Source organism: Camelus bactrianus, chromosome 5 (assembly GCF_048773025.1).
Source record: "Camelus bactrianus isolate YW-2024 breed Bactrian camel chromosome 5, ASM4877302v1, whole genome shotgun sequence".
Lineage (NCBI taxonomy): Eukaryota > Metazoa > Chordata > Mammalia > Artiodactyla > Camelidae > Camelus > Camelus bactrianus.
Window position 1 is genome coordinate 31,143,345 of NC_133543.1, and position 21,680 is coordinate 31,165,024.

At 34.8% G+C, this 21,680-nt stretch overlaps 1 protein-coding gene across 3 annotated transcripts in view; it reads left to right on the forward strand.

Annotated features, from left to right (window-relative positions):
- The window catches only part of ARHGAP15 (Rho GTPase activating protein 15), a 575,155-nt gene that overhangs the window by 271,287 nt on the left and 282,188 nt on the right, over nt 1-21,680 (forward strand). For all 3 annotated transcript variants that reach the window (XM_074363591.1, XM_074363590.1, XM_074363592.1), the window contains one exon: nt 21,158-21,256. In XM_074363591.1, the coding sequence (XP_074219692.1) occupies nt 21,158-21,256 (99 nt within the window). The remainder of the gene's footprint in view (nt 1-21,157; nt 21,257-21,680) is intronic.

Sequence of the window (21,680 nt, forward strand, 5' to 3'; positions counted from 1 at the left end):
TGAAGCCAGTCAGCCATTGCCTGTAACTTGTTTAATGAAAAGAAAAAATAATGACAGTAGAATATAAAGCAATTTTTAGGGGAATATTTATTATCCTATTATATATTTAGAAATGAAAATATAAGTAAATAATAAAATGAAGATTAAAAAACTTTAAATTTATAAAAATCAAAATAACCAAAGAAAGTGCAATTTAGAACTTAAGGTAAAAAAAAATAATGATGAAGTAAACCACGAATAAAGTAGATTTTATCAATAAAACTAAAAGCTGGTCCCTTAAAAAGAAACAATAATAAATTTGAACTAAAATTATAATTATATGCAAAAAGAGAAAAGACATTATGTTAGAAATAATAAAAATTATGTTAGAAAATGAATAAGGAATAATTTACAAGAAAATTTGCATAAAATGTGGTTAATACTCTAAAAACCTAGATGAAATGAATTATTTTTTAGGAAAATTTAAATCTACAACCTTAACTCAAGAAATAGAAGAGTTAAAGAGAAAAATTATCATAGAAGAATTTTTAAAGTAATAAAATACCTACATCTGAAAAGGCATCAGGAACAAACACTTTTTATAGATGCATTTCACCAAAAGTTCAAAGACAAAGAAATCCCCATGTTATATAAACTTTTTCGCATAGATATATGAAATCTTCTCAGTGTATTTTTTAAGACTAGCAGAACTTGGGAAAAAACAAAACAAAACAGGGAGAGCTCCAACTGAAACTAACTGAAGGTCAATCATAATGATAAATAAGATAGTTAAGACTTCTAAATATAATATTAGCAATCAAAGCTTATTAACCAAGTGAAATATTTATCCCAAGAGTGAGTATCTTCAAAATGAGGAATTCTGTTTTTGAACATTCTTACTATAACTCACTAAAGGAAAAAAATATATGATATCTCATTCAATATTAAAAAAATCCTTTTAATAAAATTCAATACCTGCTTAAAAAATAGTGTGCCAGCAATAGAAATAAATTTCTTTTGCAAAAAAAAGATTGACATTTATCAGAACATATAAAATTAAAAGCTTCTGTGTGACTAAAGATGCTATGAATGAAGTAAAAGAAAATGTTGCCAATAAAAAATACATTTGCAAGGACAAATATAGGGAGAACACCTCCAAATGAATAAAAAAGAGAAGTGTGCCAACAGATAGTTGAGAAGAAAAAATTGTAAAAAAACCTAAAAATTCCTAATAAACTTACAGAAAATATGTTTAATTTCACTGAGTCAGAGAGCAGCCTTCAATGGAATATCATTTTCACTCATCAGATTTATAACTATTTAAAAGATTGATAATGTTTAGTTTTGAAAGAATGTTGCACAAATCATTCTCATTCATTGTTAGTGTAATTGAAATTTTAGAGTAGAATCTGGCAGAATTTATTAAAATCGTCTATCACCTTTGATCTTATTCTTCCACTGTAAAACATCTATCATACACTTGGCACTTTGGAAAATAGGGTATGTACAAGGTGTTGGTTGTAGTTTTGGCTTTTTCTAATGGAGAATAATTTTATTAAATATCTATCTATAGGAAGGTACTAAATCAATTCAGATATGTTGGGAAAGGTGTATGGGAAAACTAAGCAGTGGTTAGAAACAATGGAATGCTAATGTGGGAATCACTTTTTATCTGTTAGTACCAGGAAAAGAAATCTCAGAGTAGCTAAAGTGAAAGAAGAATTCGGCCCAGGAGGAAACATTACGGCGTTGTATAGAAGAATAGCAAAGCTGACTGAGAAGGAATAAAGGAATCAGGAGACAGCCAAGAACAGAGATTATTCATGAACAGAGGGTTAACTTGCCTTTAGATGCTGAGATTTCAGATATGAGGGAGATAATTGTCATAGGGCCAATAAATCACTTTCTGTAAAGCAACTACTTTTTAAAAAGAATATTACACTCAGTAATTTAATTCTTAATTCATTTTGTTCCAGATCCCCCATTTCATGGGGGCACGGGGTGGGAGTATTAAAAAAAAAAACAACAACAAAAGTACTATACTGGCCAAGTTCAGGTAACTCAGTCTTCTTAGATGTAACGTCTTCATGAGTCTGCCTTCTCGGGTCTCCTTTCCAAGATGGCAGCTAGGTGAAATGAGATGTTTACTAACCTCACAACAAATGGCAAATGAGAGAAAGTCTCGACTTCTCTTGTCTATCATCTATTCACTCAATAAATACTTATGGAATATCTATTATGTGCCAAACCTTATACAAGATCCTGGGGACACTGTAGTGATTACAGAGGCAAAAATCCCTGCCCTCCTGGAGTTTATGTTCTAGGGAGAGGCATTTCTGGTCTCCACTTCGTTGTGGTTGGTCTGGTTTCCACCCTGCTCTTCTCTGTCTTCTGCTGTTTTGTTAAACCTGCCTGTTTTTTTGTTGTTGTTGTTGTATATTTGCTTTGTTTTGTGACTGGCGTCAAGTTGCCACAGCGCCAAAATTTGTGATTCCTGCTGTTTGCTAGAACTCTGAGGTCCCTTCTTTTTTTAGTCTCATCCTGGCCTCATGTTGGAGATTTTAGCACATCTGTATCTGCCCACAGGGGCACAGGGACACACGGGGTCCCCACGAAGCTGTGTGCAAGCTCTGGGGTTGAGGTGATGCTTTCGGGGGCCTGGTCATAAACACTGCTCCTGCCCTTGCTGCCCTGCCAGCCACTTCTCCACCACCCTCCAACCACCACACACTGGAAACCTAGCCCCAAATCCTCTCACCTCTAACCTACCTATAGACAGGAGTCTGAACCCACTTGGTCTCTTCTCAGGAACCCCGAAGGCATCTTCACTCTGATCGTGATTCTGCAAAATCTTCATAAGTTGAGGTGTTCCTTTCATTGTTTGCTTGTTTAAAGTTGCTGTGGTGGTGACTCCTCTTTTGAAAAATTTAGCGTAAGTGGTAGTGTAAGAGTGTGTGCCTGAGTAAGCAGAAGAAATAGAGCCTGGGACTCCGGTCTTAAGTCAGGTGTCTTTATAGCTTCTTACACAGGAACTGATTCCTGCAGCCCCCAGGGTTATGATCATTAATTCTGTCATATTTTCCAGCTGCAGTTCATAATTTATCAGTTCGTAATCCTCATACATGTGGACTGTGGAGGGACTCCACACGTGTTTATGCATGTATGTAAATAGATAAGAAAACTTTCCCCTTTCTCCTCCCCATGTATTTGACGTGCTTTTGTGCTCTTTCACAAAATAAGCTAGAAATACTTAAGGGAGGAGAGGTGGGGTGGTGGTTACAAGGCTATCTTGTTCTTGGCTTGTTTGTACTCAACATGGGTAATTATAATAGTAGTTAATCCTCTTAAGCAGGCACTTTTTCATGGGATTTTCATGGATTACATTCAGTTGTCACCACAATCCTATGAGGTTGCTACTCTTTTTATCCTCATTTTACAGGTGAGACTGAAGCACAGTGGGTGAAGTGAGTTGGGCAGGACTCGAGCTATACTGTCTCAGACTATCTACTTGAAACTATAGGCTCTCATTTTGTTAGCCATCATCAAGGTGCAAAAGAAACTAAAGCCATACTCCAAATTTTTGAAAATGGGATATGATATATCCAAATGATGAAATATTACATGATCACTAAAAAGCTATGTATGAAGAATTTACAGTAACTTGGGAAATCAATTTTTGGAGAAAGGTAAAGACCTGGGTCCAAAATTAGATGAATGTTTTTGCAGCTACTGGTGTGGAGGGATTTTTATCTGCTTTAATCAAGAACAAAAAACTCAGACCAATAGAAATGGTACACTTTGGGTGTTAATTCTACATTTTATTATCAGAAAATGAGCTTGGCTTTGGATTAGATTACTTTAGTAGTACCTGTTAGCTTGGAGTCATTTACAGGGACTGTGTCCTGTAGGAAATGCTTACGCAGGCCAGGTGGTAAGAACAGGAGAACTAATAGTCGTGGGCTGCTTGGGGCCATGAGCATAGAGGTCGCTGGCCTGGTGCTAAGCATTGCTAGGAAAAGCGTTCCCCATCTATTTATTCTGAGCTTTTTCTTTCTTTGGAGTCATAGATATGTTTGCCCTCAAGTTTATTTCTATTCTTCTTTCAAAATTCTGTTTCAAATACCTAGGACTAAAACAAAAAATCTACTAAGAGATAGACAAAATCTTAAACTAGAGAGATATACTTTATTTCTGAAGAGGAAGTCTTACTATTTGTACATTTTTCACTTTGCAAATTAATATACAATCCTATCAAAATCCCAGTGGGATATTCCGAGGAAAGAAAAAACAAGTTAAATTCATTTGAAAGGTTTAGATTCAAGATTATTCCAAAAAAAACAATAAAAGGAAAACAGAGGGAAAATGTGCCATGTGGAATACAGGGAAAAATCTAAAATAAGAATAAAGGTTGAAATAGCATACATTCAGAGAGAAATCACGTAACTGTGTGGACAGCCCACAAAAAGACCATGGCTACCGTACGATAATAGGAGAGTTGCAAACCAATCAGGAGAGAAAAGTTTAATCAATAAATGGTGCTAGATAACACATTATTAGGAAAAAAATTTGGATATTAGATTCTCATATACCCATAAAACAAATCTAAGAAGAATTAAGTATACAAAAGTTTAAAAAAACGTAACTAATAGTGGAAAATATATGACTCACAATCTGACATCTGGATGGATGGATAAGAGTTTTCTAAGAATTAAAATATTAATTAGAAAAAAATCACAGAGGAACAATACCTAACTTTTACAATGTAAAATTATAACTTGTACTTTTATATATAAAGAATTTAATTAGGAGTGCCATTCAAAATAAATTGGGGAGAATATTTGTAGCAATTATCACCAAGGTGTAATAAACTTATTAAAGTTCTTTTTCAATAAATCTTAAAGATCCTGCAATTGAAAAATGTAAAAGGATACTTAGCAACAGATTTTAATTTAAAAAAATGACTAATGATAAAAGAGATGCAAACTAAACAAAAATGTATTTTGTACAAAATTTGCTAACCACTCAATATTTTATTATTTCAGAAAAAAATATGTATTGAAACAGTCTCATTCCTAAATTTTAACGAGATAATACAACTTAGAATAATGTTTCTAGAAAATAATTGGGAATGCATTTCAGCAGCCTTCCAAAATTTTATTATTTGATGTAGTAATTCTCTAAGAATCTCTTCTAAGAAAAACAAATCAGAAATTTTAACAAAAATCACATTTATGCAACATGGCTTCATTAGTCATGAAAAAAAGTGGAAACAACTAAATTATAGGAAAACAGATATTTTATGATAAATCGCTATGACAGAATGCTATATTGCCATTAAACTGATGCTCTCAAAGGCTAATGTCATGGAAAAACCCTCATAATATAACATTAAAAAATTAAAACAGGATACAATATTAGTACTATATATAATTTGATCTATATATGACATATAATATGTATTAAAAAGTCTGAAAGGAAATACATTAAATATTAAGAGGGCTGTCTTAGAGTAGTGTGATTAAGAAGTGGGCTTTAATTTTCGTTTTAATTATTTGTGATTTTGCTTATTTTTAAAGTGTTCATATGCTGTATTTATAATCAGAAATCATTTATTTTAATGTATTTTCTCAGTCAAAATAATATACTAATATCTGAATAATTATACAAAAAGATAATTCTTCCATTTAACTGCTTATAAAACGTCATCTAAAATAGTAACCTGATCATTAAAATTCCAATCCTGAGACAGCAGGTTTAGGGAATTTGTTATCTAAAGAGGCTTCTCAGTGCTCCTAGAATCACACCACATGGCAATTGACAATACTGCCAATATAAGTTTTAAGGTCAGGTCAGTGTATGGCTGAAGTCTCACTTATGGGAAGTGCAGTTCATCAATATGTAAAGAGATTACCAAACTTTCTCCAATGTAGTGGCAGTTTTAGTATATAGTCATGATAGTGGGTTATGTAGAAAAGAGTCAGTTTACTCATATTTTGAGCTTGGGAATTTTGGAAAAGAATGTCGTGGGGAGAGAATGGAACACAGAAAAGGGAAAAACGTGTGATCTCAGAGCAACAGTCACCAGGAATCACAGTTGGAGATGGCCTGGAAGAATCAGGATAGCGGGGGTGGAAGTTTATTGGCTATCTGAAATATACCAGGTCCATTTTGTCGGCCTTCTGCCATCATATTGTCTGGCTTACATTACAAGAACACTTAATCCCACCCGGAACATAAGTCTCGGGTAATTTGGGTGCATAAAGGATGAGTAAGTTTTACTATATTTTAGTTATCATAGTGGCGAGGGTTCTCTGAAAGCCTTGATGTAGTCTGAGCCTCTGCCGAAATTTACCAAGAAATCTTTGGAGTTTGCTTTCAAATCCTGCCATTGTGGCCCCTTTGAGAACACGGACTTTCTGTGATTTTCCTCAAGATGGCATATCAGGTATCTGCCTGACATCATGGGAGCAAAAGGGCATCTGTTGATGGCAAGGAGAAGGCCGTGGAGTCCTATTCTCTGATAATGTTTATTCCACATCTGTGATTTGTGTCCTACAAGGCTCCTGGGACTTAAACCACATGTGCTGTATTTGCATTAATGGGAACTTGAGAAGGAGAGGCCATAACACTATTAAAATGTTTAGCTTTCGCTCTCCCATCACACAGACACATGCTAATAACTACTCCCAGACCTTGTATCATGGCGCTGCAGGATGCAGCGTGGAGTGCACTCATTGTTTCGATACAAGGGACTTAAAAACAAATAGCTGCCATCTCCGCCTCTGATAGTTTGCCAGGCTTTTAACTTGTTCGGTTTTTCCCTCTTCAGATCATGGTGAGGTATCTCAAATGTATTCCAAACAGCACATTACCCCCAAGTCTTTGTTTCTTTTTTCATGAAGAAACTAATGCTTTAAGGTATATTTAGAAAAGCCAGGGTTTAAGCCAAATTCCAAAGAACCACATCCTAATTCTACTTTCAAACAGCAGGAAATGACTTATCAGAGCAGAATCCCCCGCACAGGGTTATTGATCATCCAGGCCTAACTGTCAAAAATGTGACAAATATACTGGAACCTTTCCATAAGGTTAAATATCTAACTGTTAAATTATATATGGAAACGTTTTGAAGCGTCTTATAAACCAGAAGAAGGAGAGAAAGCCAAGAAGCAGGACTTGAAGATTGTTCTTCATTATTCCCTAGGCCAGTATTTTTCAAATTGCATTCAAGACACTTTAGTGGGACATGAAATCAATTTAGTGAGTTGGGATCTTATTTTTTAATGAAATTAATTAAAGAAAGAATAGAGCAGAACAAAAATATCAGACTACATTACATATAGTAAAGAGAAGTATTATTTCATGAAACTTGTTTCAATTTTGTAAGTTATACATATATGTATACACATACATATACACACACATATTCACAGTATATATATATATATATACACAGTATATATATATATTGAATATTATATATGGAATAATAGATGAATAGATGGAAAGAAAGAAAGAAAGAAAGAAAGAAAGAAAGAAAGAAAGAAAGAAAGAAAGAAAGAAAGAAAGAAAGAAAGAAAAGAAAGAATGTGTGTGTATCTCAGAAAGAGAAAAAGAGAAAGAATGAGTGAAGGAAGAGGTACCAATTGCCACTGTAAAGTAAATTTCTTACCATGGATCGTGTAAAAAAAAGTTTGTAGCAAATTACAAGATAGTGGTTCTAATGATGGGAAAATGTTCTCCTAATGTCCTGCTCCTCAGGATTTTAGAGAATGATGAATCTCAAAGTAGTTCATAGTGAATCACAAAAACTGAGGGAGCAACTCACTGTATTGATGATATTTAGATATAACTTATTCAGGGATAGGGACTATTTCTTAGATTAAGAATAGCATAGTTAATGGCAACAGAACCATCTTGGTGAAGCAGGCAAAAAACTATAGTTGAGACAGGTGCTAGGGGAAAGTTTGAGCTGACAATATTGGAAGGAAGTGTGTCTGCTGGACAGAATACAGAACCAAAAACTAAGACAACAGAATACAGTCCAAGCTGTTAGAGTCAGAGTGTGAGTTCCAACCTGAAATAACAAGAATATTTAATAGGCCAATTGAATAATCAATGAATACACAGAAATGGCTCATTTTCGTATACTCAGGACCATCTGCCTTGAATGCAAGTATGGATTATTGTTTGATTACATGTCTAGTAATTTAGGTGGATGAGGCAGATGGAAGGTGGAGTTAAGAAAGGTGGGGGGGCAGTGAGGATCAGGGAGATGCTCAGCAGAGCCCCAGTTCCTGAAAGGGATACTGGCAAAAAGCACTCCTGCCAGCTGAGAGGATCTGGTGCACAGTGTAAGCCACCAGAATAGGGAATCAGAAGCCAAGAAACAAGATAAAAGTATAGCTACAGAACTGAGTTTTAGCAAATACAGGATACTGAAAACCTCGTGCATTCTAAGCTCTCAGAGTCTGAGATCATGTCAAGCCACCTTAGAGTGAGCTAAAGGTCTGAATCCAAACGCAAGGCATCTCAAAAACCTAGCATCTAAAATCAAAGGCAGAAAAGCAAGCTGCTTCTGAGCTCTATGGGAAGGAGGGACAGAAGGCTGAAAACTATCATCAGCCTTAGAAAGCCCAGGAAGGAGACCATGGAAGAGGCACTTTGCATCTTTTCAGAAGAGCTGCATTGTTACAACCTTAGAAGACAGCCTCATGTTGACAGAGAAGTTGCAATACAGATCCAGCTTTTAGGGGATGTCCCCACTCCTCTGATCCTATGATATGGTTCTGTACTGTTTTCCTCTTGCCTAATATACCAGATCAAACTTATGATTTCAAAATTTTAAGGCCTTTTGTTACCTAATACTACAGCTCTGCAGTATTAACCTAAGTCAACTGAGCTACCATTCATTCCATAACCCTTTACCGAGGGCCTGTGGTGCTTGGCTATCTGCTGGGGACACATGGTCTTTGTCATCAGGGAACGTAAGGTGTAGCAAGGGTTGATCAAGAAATTAGATCTGTGAAATAGCATGGTGGAGTAGGTACAGGCTACCAGAGGGACACTTCCTTTTTGACCTCCAGGGGTTAGAAGAGCCTTTCCTAAATAAGTGATGTCTGAGTAGCTTCCTGAATGAAGAGGAGGTGTTTGTGAAAACCCAAGAGGCAATCAACAACTCAATCAATCAATCAAATAATAACAACCACAACAGGTTTAAGGACTTACTATGTGACAGATACTTTGCTAAATCCTTTTCCTGAATTATATTTTATGTAACCTGCACAATGGTTCTGTGAGGTAAGTATTGTTATTTTCCTCAGGTAATATGTGAGGATATTGAAACACAAAGATTCTAAGCAACTTGCTCAAAGTTATGCAGTGAAAAGTAGAGGACTTGAAGAGAAAAGGCTAGAGACAGAGAGAAATTATGAAGTTCTTGGCAATCCATATTAAAGAAACTGGGTTTTATCTTGAGGACAATATAGAGATCCACTAGGTGACTTTCAAATGACAGGTGACAGACATGGATTTGGATAGATCATCTGTCTGTGTTTTGAGTGGCAGGTTTCAATTCAGAGTAACTTGCAAATCATGTGTGGAACTCGATAAACAAAGAGAATCCAAGGCCCTACTCCAAAGGCCTGATTCTTAGATCCCTGTGAGTGTGAGAAGCTGTACTTCTTATAAAAGATCTTGAAGGACAATTCTGCATCAGCCAGATTAGGAATTCACCAATGAGTGGATGTAGAGATTGGACTCTAACAACACAAATTGGCAGTAGGCAGATCAGACGGGGAGTTAACAGTGGCTTGAACTGAGATAGATACCAAGAAAGATGTCTGAACTTGAGAAAGAAATTAAGGACTTTTCAGTTCATAATTCTGATTTTAAAAAACAACTAAGTAGGTAATGTCATTCAGGAGTGGTGTGAGAAGAATCATGGCTTACAAGAGAATACTGACAAACACCCTCATTTAAGGGATGAGGAGAACAGCCCACAAAGAGGACTTAGCAACAGCTTCTTCATGTTCTCTAGAGACGCCATGTTCTATCCTGCCTCTGAGCCATAGTACAAGGGGCTCCTCTCACCTGCATTTCTCTCTTCCCCCTCCTTTTCTTTCACTAAATCTCATCCATCCTTGTAAGAACCTTCTCCAGCATTCTTCCCTGAGGACTCCAGCTTACCCTTAGAGAAACTTTGATTTGTTCCTTAAAAATGAGTGCATATCTCCCATCTTGAATCATGATTAATTATTGTTTTCTAATTGTTTTTCCACGTTGGTTTTGCATGTCACACTCTATAATAAGCTTATTAAGAGCAAAGATCACCTGAAATATGTGTAGCTTACTGTACAGGACCCATACCACAATAAAGATGTTTAAAAAAAGAACAAGGATCACTGTTAACTTTTTTTGGAATACCTCACAGTTCCTGGAATGGGACTATAATAGGGGTTTCCTAGGCACCTTATGCTCAATGGTTGCTGAGCAACACTGGCTCCCTGGTGTTGTAGGTGATGAATAGTGATCTGTATGTTCCAATATATGCAAAATACACGCACCTGTTGTCCTGGTGTAATTATTAATAGTACCTTCAAAATTATCATAGGTTGGGCAATAAATTATACAGTCACCCTACTGATAATAATGCAATCAATATATATTTTTAATGGTACTGTTTCTAACATGTATATCATTTTGTTTTGGGCATTAAGGAGTGTTAAAGTTTTTTGCACACATATAGCATAAGTAATGTGTGTGTCATTCCAGGTGTCAGGTGACTCCATTACTGACCTGTTGTTCAACTGACAGATGTCATTGCCTATTATAAAGTCATGAGTGATTTATTTTGTTTAAAGTAACATTAAATGATATATATATACACCACTGTATTTTATATATATATATAATATGCCACTAAATTATAGTTTTAGAAATGTCAGATACTTTATCATGTTTGTTTAAAGATAACCCTTTTTTATAAACATTTAGCAATTTTCCCCTAAAAGCAGAATTCTCTCTTTCACTCATTTTCAGGGAAATGTTTTTTATCATTTTCAATTTATTTAAACCATTTAATTCATAGGAAAGAGAGATTCCTCCTCATTCATGAACTTTCTAATTACACATATTCTTAGTCTAACATTCTTAATGAATGATGGTGCTATTTTAAAGAGGGCAAAATCTAGACTGTCAAGCTCTTGGTTAAATACAATTTGAAAATTTTCAGAAACCAAGTATAAGGTTTTGCTATAGTATTAGCTTTACTTCTTGAATTATGGAGTTTGGTTTCCTGACAATAAAAATTCACTAGTTGATCCCCAGATCCTCATCAGATATTTGTTATTCTCCCCAGACCACATAGTGTGACATCAGAGAAGGAAACAGATACTATTTTTTTTCTTGTGTTTTCCTAGGGTGATTCTCAATTCCCTCATTTCAAAGAGGCATTAATCCTGTGAGAAGCGAATCTGTGCCCTGGGTAATCGGTGTTTACTAGAACAGCACAGAGGCACTCTGTTTATGTCTGACAAAGTAGTTATAAATCACACTTCTTCTAGATCATAAATACACATTTATCTTTAGAATATATCACCAACTGAGCCATTTTGATGTAAATATTGCACCTCTTAAATATAATGATGATAATAGAGGCTGTGAATCTACAGATTTGTGCAAGTGCTCCCTTTTCAATAACTGAAAATATTTAAATCACAGAAGCTTTAAGATCCTATGAGGAGTGGCAGACAGAGTGGGACCTACAAAAGCTACAACTATTTTCTCTGAGTGATGAATAACGCAGACACGTGGGCTTCTGGAAGGGAATCACAATACTTATAAGTGGGTAGCTTTTGGTTGTGCTGGGACCAGCAGCCCAGAAATGACTGCCTCAGAAGTCCTCAGCTCCTTCCCTCCTTTTATTTCTGTCATCACATAGAAAGAGCTCTATGGCAAAGGGTTGTAAACAAAAGGTGAGCAGTAGTCTGTAGAGTTTCTCATACAGTCAAAAAACCTGTGGGAATGGTCCAGCTTTCTCAGACTGGCAAAAGGCCATCTATGGATAGGAGTTCCCCAAGATGATGAGAATCTATGTTGTGATGGCATTGCCATCTCTTACTGGTTGGCATCCTTGTCTGGAAAGTATCTCAGTTGGCTGTAAATTTACTTGAAGATTAAAGCACAGATTTTTATATGTATTTTCTTTTCTCTGAATGTAAAAAATATAAAATACACCACACCTACATTCACTCCTAACTGGCAGTCTTGTAATTCAGCAGATTTCTGTTTTTCACTGAAACCTGGAGTTGAATTGCCTTGAGCCGGAAGGCATTCAAGCTGCTGTTTTTCGCTCAGCTATATTTCTCTATAAGCATCTAATTGTTTCAAAAAGTGATGTACAGTATGCAAAATCCTGAATCTAATGCAAATAAGTCTGTACAGCACTAACGTTAACAGGTGTTCTCATTAATGTAAGTAGACATGGAACAATTCTTGAATGTTTTATAAACACTCATAACCATGGCCAAATATGTTACAATAGCATAGAGATACTTACTGCAACATCTTTTTATTCTTGTTGTGCAATCGCAGCACTTATTAATAGGAGACACATGTGAGCAATAAACTAGGGGCAACAAGACCTGTTTCTACTTAAGTCACTGTATCTTAAATTAGCTAATATTCTAAATAAAAGTATTGGTAACATAATCACTGCCACCTGTCCTCCCACGGTTTACTTGTTTGTTAATGTTAATAATGCTTTACTGAAAGTAATGGCTGCAACATTGATGGACCAGCAATGAGCACCATTGCATCTTTGAGGTTCTCTGAAGACTTGATCCATTAACCTAAGGATTAACTCTTGAAAATCTTAAACTGTGTCCTATTTTCCATATTGTCAACATTCAATTAGAAAGATCCATACACAGGGAGAGATTCTTGGATAATCTAATGTAGATTACCCTGAAAAACACATGGTGGCTTTGGAATATAATCAAGAACATTCTATTCTAGCAATATGCATTGAAATACAGACCCACTCTTGGTGCTTCCTGACTCCTCCAAGTTTAATCCTATTATCTGAAGTCTAGGGCTTGTTGACTGATGGGAAAACATAGTGTCAGACTGTTGTTCCCAATCTTCAAAATGGATTGCTTAGTCTACTCTGATAAAAGTATTATCAGCAGATGTCGAAATAAACTACTTACATTCCCTAAAAGAATGCAATGGTATTATAACTTTTTAAATTTTATTATAATGGAGGGTGAGTTAAATATACTAGGGCATATTAAACAATAGGATATAATGCATTCACTGGAATGTGTAAGGTAGATAAAATTTATCTATATATTATTTACTTAGTGCCCCTTAGGTGTGGGTTGTACAACCACACTCTGGGTAGACAATTGCCCTTGACTTCACAGTGATTCTAGTGTAGTGGGAGGAACAGAGAAATCAACAGGGAATTGCAATGCAGACCAACGTGGCCTGTGATGAAAAGAAGCAGAATATCATAGGAGCACTTAGGTGTGGCATCTATTTCAGAGAACCCTTTCCTGAAAATGTGACAGTTAAATTGATTTGAATGATATGATATTAGTGGTCAGAGGGTTCTGCACAGGGGAAGTAACCTGCTCTGAGGGAAGAAATAAGAATTAGTATGGGGCAGCTGGACAAAAAAAAAAAAATCCAATATGACTGGATTGTAGAAAAGCAGAGGAAAATGTGGAATGGGGGCTGCAGAGCAGGTAGGTGGCAGAGCACAGAGGGTCTGACAGTCTGAGTCAAAGGACTTGCATTACAGTGCAACAGCGTGGAGAATCTCAGAATGATACCAAGTAGAGGAATGGGATGATCAGATCCAAATTTCAGAGAGATCACTATAGCTGCACTGTGGAGTATGAATTGGAAGGGAAAACATGGATGAGATGATAGGAGGACAAAAAGATACTGTTATTAAATCCATGTGGAAGGTGATGTAGTATAGATAAATATATTGAAAATTGCATAATAGTGTAAACATATTTCCATTAAAATATAAATACAAATACAATGTTTATTCATGAGTCAAAAGAATCAAAGGACAGGCAACAATTCACTATACCTTGGGGAAGAGGGAAATTTTGTGTTTAAGTTATACTTTTGTATTTGTTAACTTTTTAAAAATTGGGCATTACTTAAATATAGAAATATGGAAATAGTAAAAATCATTCCAATTTGAAAATAGTGGGGATAGCAGATTCCCAAATCATGTGACTAAATGAGTAATCTTGCGCAGTGAACACAGCTCAGGCTGGTAGCTGATCTGTAGTTGGCAGAGACTGAGTGGTGGGTACCAGCGAACACCAGCCCTGGGATGATGAGTTTATCTAGAGGCAACTACTTCCCTCAAGTTTAAAAATTAACGTTAACAGCAATAAAACTCTAAGCTGATATCTTTAGACACCAACTGCTTCGATTAGTCACTTTTTCAGTCGTTTTTCATATGAGCACCACAGGCAAAAGTTTTGGTATAGCTGACTGCAAAACTGTAGAAACTGCTAAACTATCTACTAATTACTTGAATAGTATTCTTTCATGAATATTGAGAAGACTGTTTCTCAGTACTTAAAATATTTTAGTACAGATAAAAGAATATAAACACAAGTTTTTGGGTTTTTTTTTTTCTTTGTTTGGGTTTGGGTGTTTCATTAATAATCAGAAAGCTACATTGGGCATATGATTTGGGGTGTGAATGTTCACTACAGGGCCAATTTTATTATGCAGAACAGATCTGTATTGTAAGAATGCATGGACCAAATTATTTGAGTGTCAAAGGTACAGCTCAATTTCAATTAAAAAGCACTATTTCTTGAAAGTTTGGCCTTAAACCTTAGATTTCAGAACACATTTAAGATGTGTTGTGTATGTAGCCCACTATTTGTTCACTTTCCATTAAATAAGAAATTGCTTACATGAGCAGGTTATTTTGATATGATGACACCACTGAGGGTTCCAATAAACGTACATGCAAATCAATCAACACCAAACACGTCGAAAACATATCCAGTAAACATCTGGAAACTAATGATCGTACATTTGTTAACACAGGGGAAATGCAGGATCCATTGGTGGCCAGACTTATTTAGTAGCGTGTGGATTTAAGAACATTTCTCAGAGTCAGAAGGAACCGGGTAATTATAACATAAGGTTCAACATCTTTAGATATGTAGAACATTTTCCGTTGCTTAAAACAAATATTCCCTAAGAAAGTATAAAACATTTTTCTGACTTGCAAAGTTTTTGCAGTCTATCATTTAAATTACTTAAATAAAGGGAGCTTTACTGGTCCCTAAAGCTGAGAATATAACACCCTCCATGCAGATTAGCTTGATCTTCTTGACAGACCAGAAAAGTGTTTGTGTGTGCCAATTAAAACAAAAATGGATCCCTAGTGGCTTGTTCCTCACACAACTTCTGAAGACTGCTATCATTGTTTGCTAGGGTAACCCTGGATAAGGCTGCTATCCAAAGTAAACAAACTTTTCAAAACTTTCATGACAGATGGGGGTTACAAATGCATTTTAATAAGAGAGTTGCCAAAGCAACTTTTTCTTTATAATCAGCATATATTTACTTAACATCTAGCAACATTGGGAACACAAGGCAGATACTTTCTCACAAAATGTTTTAACAAGTAACATTTTTGGAAAGACAAATTGAAGACCTTTTACTTCTAACTGATATTTTACCCTTAGTTTTATGTTAACTTTGCTCGACATGTTAAGAAAAATGTTAGGAGTTACTTGAACCAGAATGTAATTGGAGGCAGACATGCAGCTTGATAATGTAATTTCTTTGGTGGTCATAAACACCTTTGAGACCAAGTAACTTAACTATTAGTATAACTAGGACAACCTCTATATCAAATGTGGAGTGTGATGCAGGGTGAAAAAAAATGTTAATCTGAGGGTGTTTTAAAAGTAATATGCTTAAATTTTAGATCTTGATATATCACTATGATATGGCCAAAATATGTATCTATATTTTATGCTGTCAGAATTAAACAAAGGTATAACCAAGATTAATATAAAAGTAATTTATTTTTACTTAAAATGAATTTACTATACTTGAAACAACTTTTTATACCTACTTAATTTAAATACGATGATTTCATCAAGAAGTCAAAAGTGTCTCCAAATACAGTAGTAATTAAATGCCATCCTTCTTTAATGAGTAACCTGCTTATTTGTAGAAACAATGTAGCCACATCATCTAACATTTTTTAAGGCTCTTTGGATCTGGCATATTTTATTACACATTTCCTGTATACAGTTTCAGTTTATTAAGATGGAATAAACCCTCCTTAGGCTTATAGTCAAAGATTGATCCTAAGCAAAAAGTAAAAGATATTTAACTCAAACATGGGATTATTTCAGTCCTTGCTAGGATCTCAAGACTTTTTTTGGATGCCTCAATTCTGTTTTAGATATATTTGTTCATAGCAGGATAGTGGTTATTTTTGAGGGAAAAAAAAGGGCAAAAAAAAAAAAAAAAACCTCTGAGTAAAGATATTGAGTGATCTTTTAAAATTGTTCTATCTTTAGCATAATAGTAAAGAAACAAGCAACTTTTACATAAGGTCTAAATTCCAAATTTCACAGCTGAAATCAAGTCATCATGGTCCTGTCCCCATATTCACAGAGTCCTTGACTGTATACAATTGTTTGCTGAGAACGAGTGAACTGGAAATCAAGATCTTTGTAAGCTCTTAATTCTGTCATTTAAAATGATGCCAATTTGATAGAATGGCATTCTCATTTTCCTCATTTGCTTCATTTTCTTCATTTGCAAAATTACTTTATGATAATGGAGGAAAGCTACATTTGAAGAATGTTTATTGTGTGCTTTGAGATCATTAAAGCTGAAATCACTTTGCATACCAAGTGGTAGTATTCATATCCTTAATATACTAAAGTTCTGATACAATCAACCTTTAAAGAATAACATATCATGACCAACAGTTTATGCACAATTCCATGCTGTAAATGTGTCTGCAGTAATTACTCCCTCCTCTGAAATCTTGACGTGAGCCTTGTCTGTGCCACTCACATTGGGACTTTGTATCAGCTATTTTCTACTGTTATTTATCTTTATATGCATATGTCCTCTTTATTCAAACAGATTGTGAGCTCTTGAGGGTGGGAGTTGTGTATCCCTAGCTTCTAGCAATGTGCCTTGCACTTAATAGATGTTTAATCAGTCCAGTTGATAATTAGAGGATGTTCAGTCAGAAATACAGCTTCTCATTCTCCTGAACCAAGAATTAGTTGTGGGATTTATTCTGCAATAGGAAAGTTGTTACTATCAAAGAGGGGAACATATATCACTTGCTAACGTTTGCACTTTTGATAGTCTCCCAACAAGCATTTGAGTTCAACTGGAACGATACTAGCTGACAATATTTAACCATCAAATATGTTTTACTGATGAGATATTTATCTATAGCATAACATTATCCATTGATCATTATCATATACATTTGGTTATCATTTATTAAAGACTGACAGTAACTACATTAAAATATCTATAACGTTTACTCAGTGGAGGTATGAATAGTTTTGTTTTTTCATTATCTTTATTTTTTCTAAATTCTCCATAGAAAATTTAATTATTCTTATAATCAGAAAAAAATGTGAAGTTTGAAAATTTTTGTTTCTATTCTGGTAACCAAAGTATGGAAATTTTTGATGATATAAATGCCATTCTACATATTAAATTCTCATTTAAATTAAAATTTAACATGGGAAAGACTAACTGCCAGAATGCATTTTGACAAGGGCGATACTTAATTGACAGAATTGAAAAGGGCAGTACCAAAATAAACATAGACACTACTCATTAAAACTCCTCTAAGATGTTTTAAATTAGCATGACAATATTCCATTTGTTAATTAAAGCCAAAAAACACAAATTTCTTCTCTCCTCATCTCTAGTCAGTGAAGTTTGGAGCTGGGTATACCTGCCTCCATCTTCAGAGGAACCAATAGCAAGGATGGAGACTAAGATTGCTAGCCCAAGGGAAAACTGCTGTTGAATTACTGACGGTGAATACTAAAATCAATATTGTTTAATACTAAAAAGCATGAAGGAATGCGTCTATTCCACATCCCGCCCAGTGAATATGCTTATATAATTTCTTAGGCACACATTTATTACTAGCAGGAATTCAGAGGGATCATTATTTGGTAAGAAAAAGTTTCAGGCAAATTGCCCCAGACGGGTATTTAAAGCTATCCATTCTTAACAACACCAGCAAATTTCATTGAGACTGCTTTGGTGACAGGATACACCCTTTCAGAATACAACTTGATGGAGATGAAGGATTTCAAGAGACATTAGTCTAATGTAGGCTTTGAAGCAAAATGGAGACGAGCAACTCTTGCCTAAATCCATCATGTGTTCTGTAAGTTCATCCTTCATCCACCTTGTTCCAGCATCTGTCTCTTAGGCAAAGTATGATATTGAAAGAATACATTAACCTGGCTTAATATCAAATATTTTATGTTTGTTATCAGTTCTATATCACTCTAGATTGTCATCAGGAGTTATTCAATCAAAAGGTTTAGTCAAAGCTAACATTTACCGATATCTGTTTTTCTCAAGAGTGTTGAAAATTTGACTGTTCAAAGTTCAAGTGTGATTCAGCAAACCATTTATCAGAAAACCTAAAGAGGTAGTGTTAGAAAAGTGGATTGAGAAACCCGAATTAAATGGGTTTTAGCAGCCAAAGACTTTGAAACTGCTTTCCTGTGAGTGACTGGAATGGAGCAGAACAAAGTCAATTACTGACTGTAATTAAGAAGTGGATGCGTTTAAACTGTAGAGAGCAGTAGCAGACTTCTCCAGACTGCCTAGTAACTCAAAAGATTAGTGGGAAGACAGAGGAAAGGATGTAAACTGTATCTCTCTGATAGTATGTTTTGAATGAATTGCATTCATATAGTTCTCTGATCCAGCTTCCCAAAATGAATTCATAAATCACTGATTATGTACGATTAATGCAGTAATATATTTGGACAAAGAAACTTTTAAAATACATCTTGCTTTTGGTTGTGTTAGCAGTAAAGATCCCCTTTGCATTGCACAGCATGCACCAAAAATGCAAATGCACTGTTGAAATGCTTATATTTTATCACGGTTTGAATTTACTAGACTGGAAACTGAACTATGTTGGCTCTTTCCTAAACCCTCAGAATACAGTAAATCTAATTATGTTTATTTCTGGTACTTTGAAAATGTTCCTTTCTATAATTTTAATAATGGTTTATTTCTAACAATAGAGAAATATGTTACATTGTACATTGTGTTTTGGCTAATTAATTTTTCTTTGTGTATGTTAGCAAATAGTGACATTATATAATACATTCACAATCAAAATATTTATGTTTAGATTAGGATGAAGGTAGAGGTCAAGGACGTTACTAATTTTCTTGGGTTAGTTAGAAGTGACCTTATATTTTTAGATTACTATTTCTGTGGCAACACATCATAAAACAAATATTTGGAGCTTTATGTAAGTAAAGAACACTGCAAGGGTGTTCAGATAATTAAGCAAACAATCAGCTTAACTATCTTTTACTAGATACATAAAACAGAGGACTATTTGGAGGCTATTTTGAGCCATCCCAAATCTTACATGCAGTTTTACTTAAAAAAAAAAAAAGGTGATTGGCCCTGGTAATCTGTCAAATTCTAGTGTGGGTAATTAAATTTCTCTTATTTTCTAATCTTTCACTTCTCATAATTGTATGTACTTTGGATAGTTCCTCTTCTTACAGTTGTTAAAAGTTGGAATCCAACTCACTCAAGAATGGTTGCATTGCAGCACTGAGTAATGTTCCATCTCTAAGTAGTTGTTTTCCAAAAATCAATGCAAATAAATATATATGTATGTGTGTAGTCAAAGATTTCTTTAAAACTCCAGGATCGTTGTCATTAAATGTTGCCATAAGAATCACCAAAACCTTCAGAGTGAGCTATTTGGGGTAATAATTGTCACTTTACTGATAGAATTACAGAGATATTTTATAGCATGATTGGTGATTTTCTGAACCTATGCCACATTTCAGCATTCACTTCCGATTTGGAGAAAGTCAGGCTGAGAAGAGGGGACTGGCTCCTGATTGAGTATGTTGAAATGTCAGTCCTCTAAACCTCAGAAGCCTTGCTTGATGTGTGACAGTAGTTGGGAAATATTCATTTTCCTTTTGAAACAAAAAGTCAATAATACAAAGGGAAAATCTTCACAGTTCAGATTGATGGTCTAATACAAAAAGTGTTGCACACCCACTCTAATCAAATTCTTCTCTAAGTAGTCCCTTACCGTGTGAAATCAAGAGTATTGCTCTGTATTCTATGGGATCACATCTTTCTTTCACAATTCCAGGGAGAAAGATTCCCTGTAATGGAAAACGTATAGTTGCATGCTAAATATTGCCAACTACTTAACAGCCCTCAGAGTCTGGAACAGGAATGTTCATTTGATAAATACTCTCCATGAGAGGTTCCAATATGTAAATGAACTTTTATTCTAAAGTACTCCCTTTGTGGGGAAATTGGTCCTTTATTACTTTCCTATAGATCTTTATGATAGGAAAGTAGAAATAGCCAAATGTTATTCATTAGAATGACCTTTTAGAAAAGTCTGCATTAGTCTCTTTGGTAAATAATCTGTTTTAGTGCCCTCCATAAAAGGAAATCAAATATAGAGATACTATTAGATTTGAAAAAGACAAACAGGAAAGAGCCAAAAGTGCAGAATGAATTCTGACACACCCGGGTGCATTTTTCTGAGGTTCTGACTTAAGTGGATACTGTCTGCATTATCCTGAACTTCCTGGCTTGCTTCTGCATGAGTTGGAGTAGTTCAGCTTTAGACTACTCTGAGTTTAATCATTCTGTTATTAAAACAATAATGTATTTGTTATGACATGAAAAAAACAGTTTATGTAGAGCAGTTCAAAATGATCCTAGTCTTCCAGTTCCCAGAAAGACAATTACGGGAATGCAAGAAAATATTTCAGTGTATTAAAGTGTGTTTTTTTAAAAAGGATATATTTTTTAACTGTAAGAGATCTAGTTCAATGGTTTGCTTACCTGTCGTTTTTGTTTGTTTGTTTGTTTGTTTTTTTAGATCACAACGGTATCAGGAAATGAGTTTCTTCTGCAGTCAGATATTGACTTCATCATATTGGATTGGTTCCACGCTATCAAAAATGCAATTGACAGATTGGTATGTATTTGTTTTGGCTGTTACCTGATTAATTAGAAATGTAGTCATTTAAATCTATCTCTTAGGTATATAACGCACGTACGTTTAAATGGATCCTACTAATTGAGAGTTATTAAGTTATTTTAAGTTTAAATAGAGTCCACTAAAAACGTTTTCAGCAGACAGAACTTGTGGAACTAAATGTCATTTGATTTCTCTTTCAAAAACACAGTGCATTCTTTTTATTTTTCTGAAATAACACATTCATTTACTGAAGGCTGTAAAAAGCCCACAAGAGCTTAATAACTATGAATTTTCACATTTTCAATATATGCAATCTGTAATACATCTTCTTGAAAATAAATATCAGTGTATTTAAGCCCATATTCACTGTTGTAATACCAGTAAACAATAATCCTTTGTACTGATTTTCATTGTTTCAGCT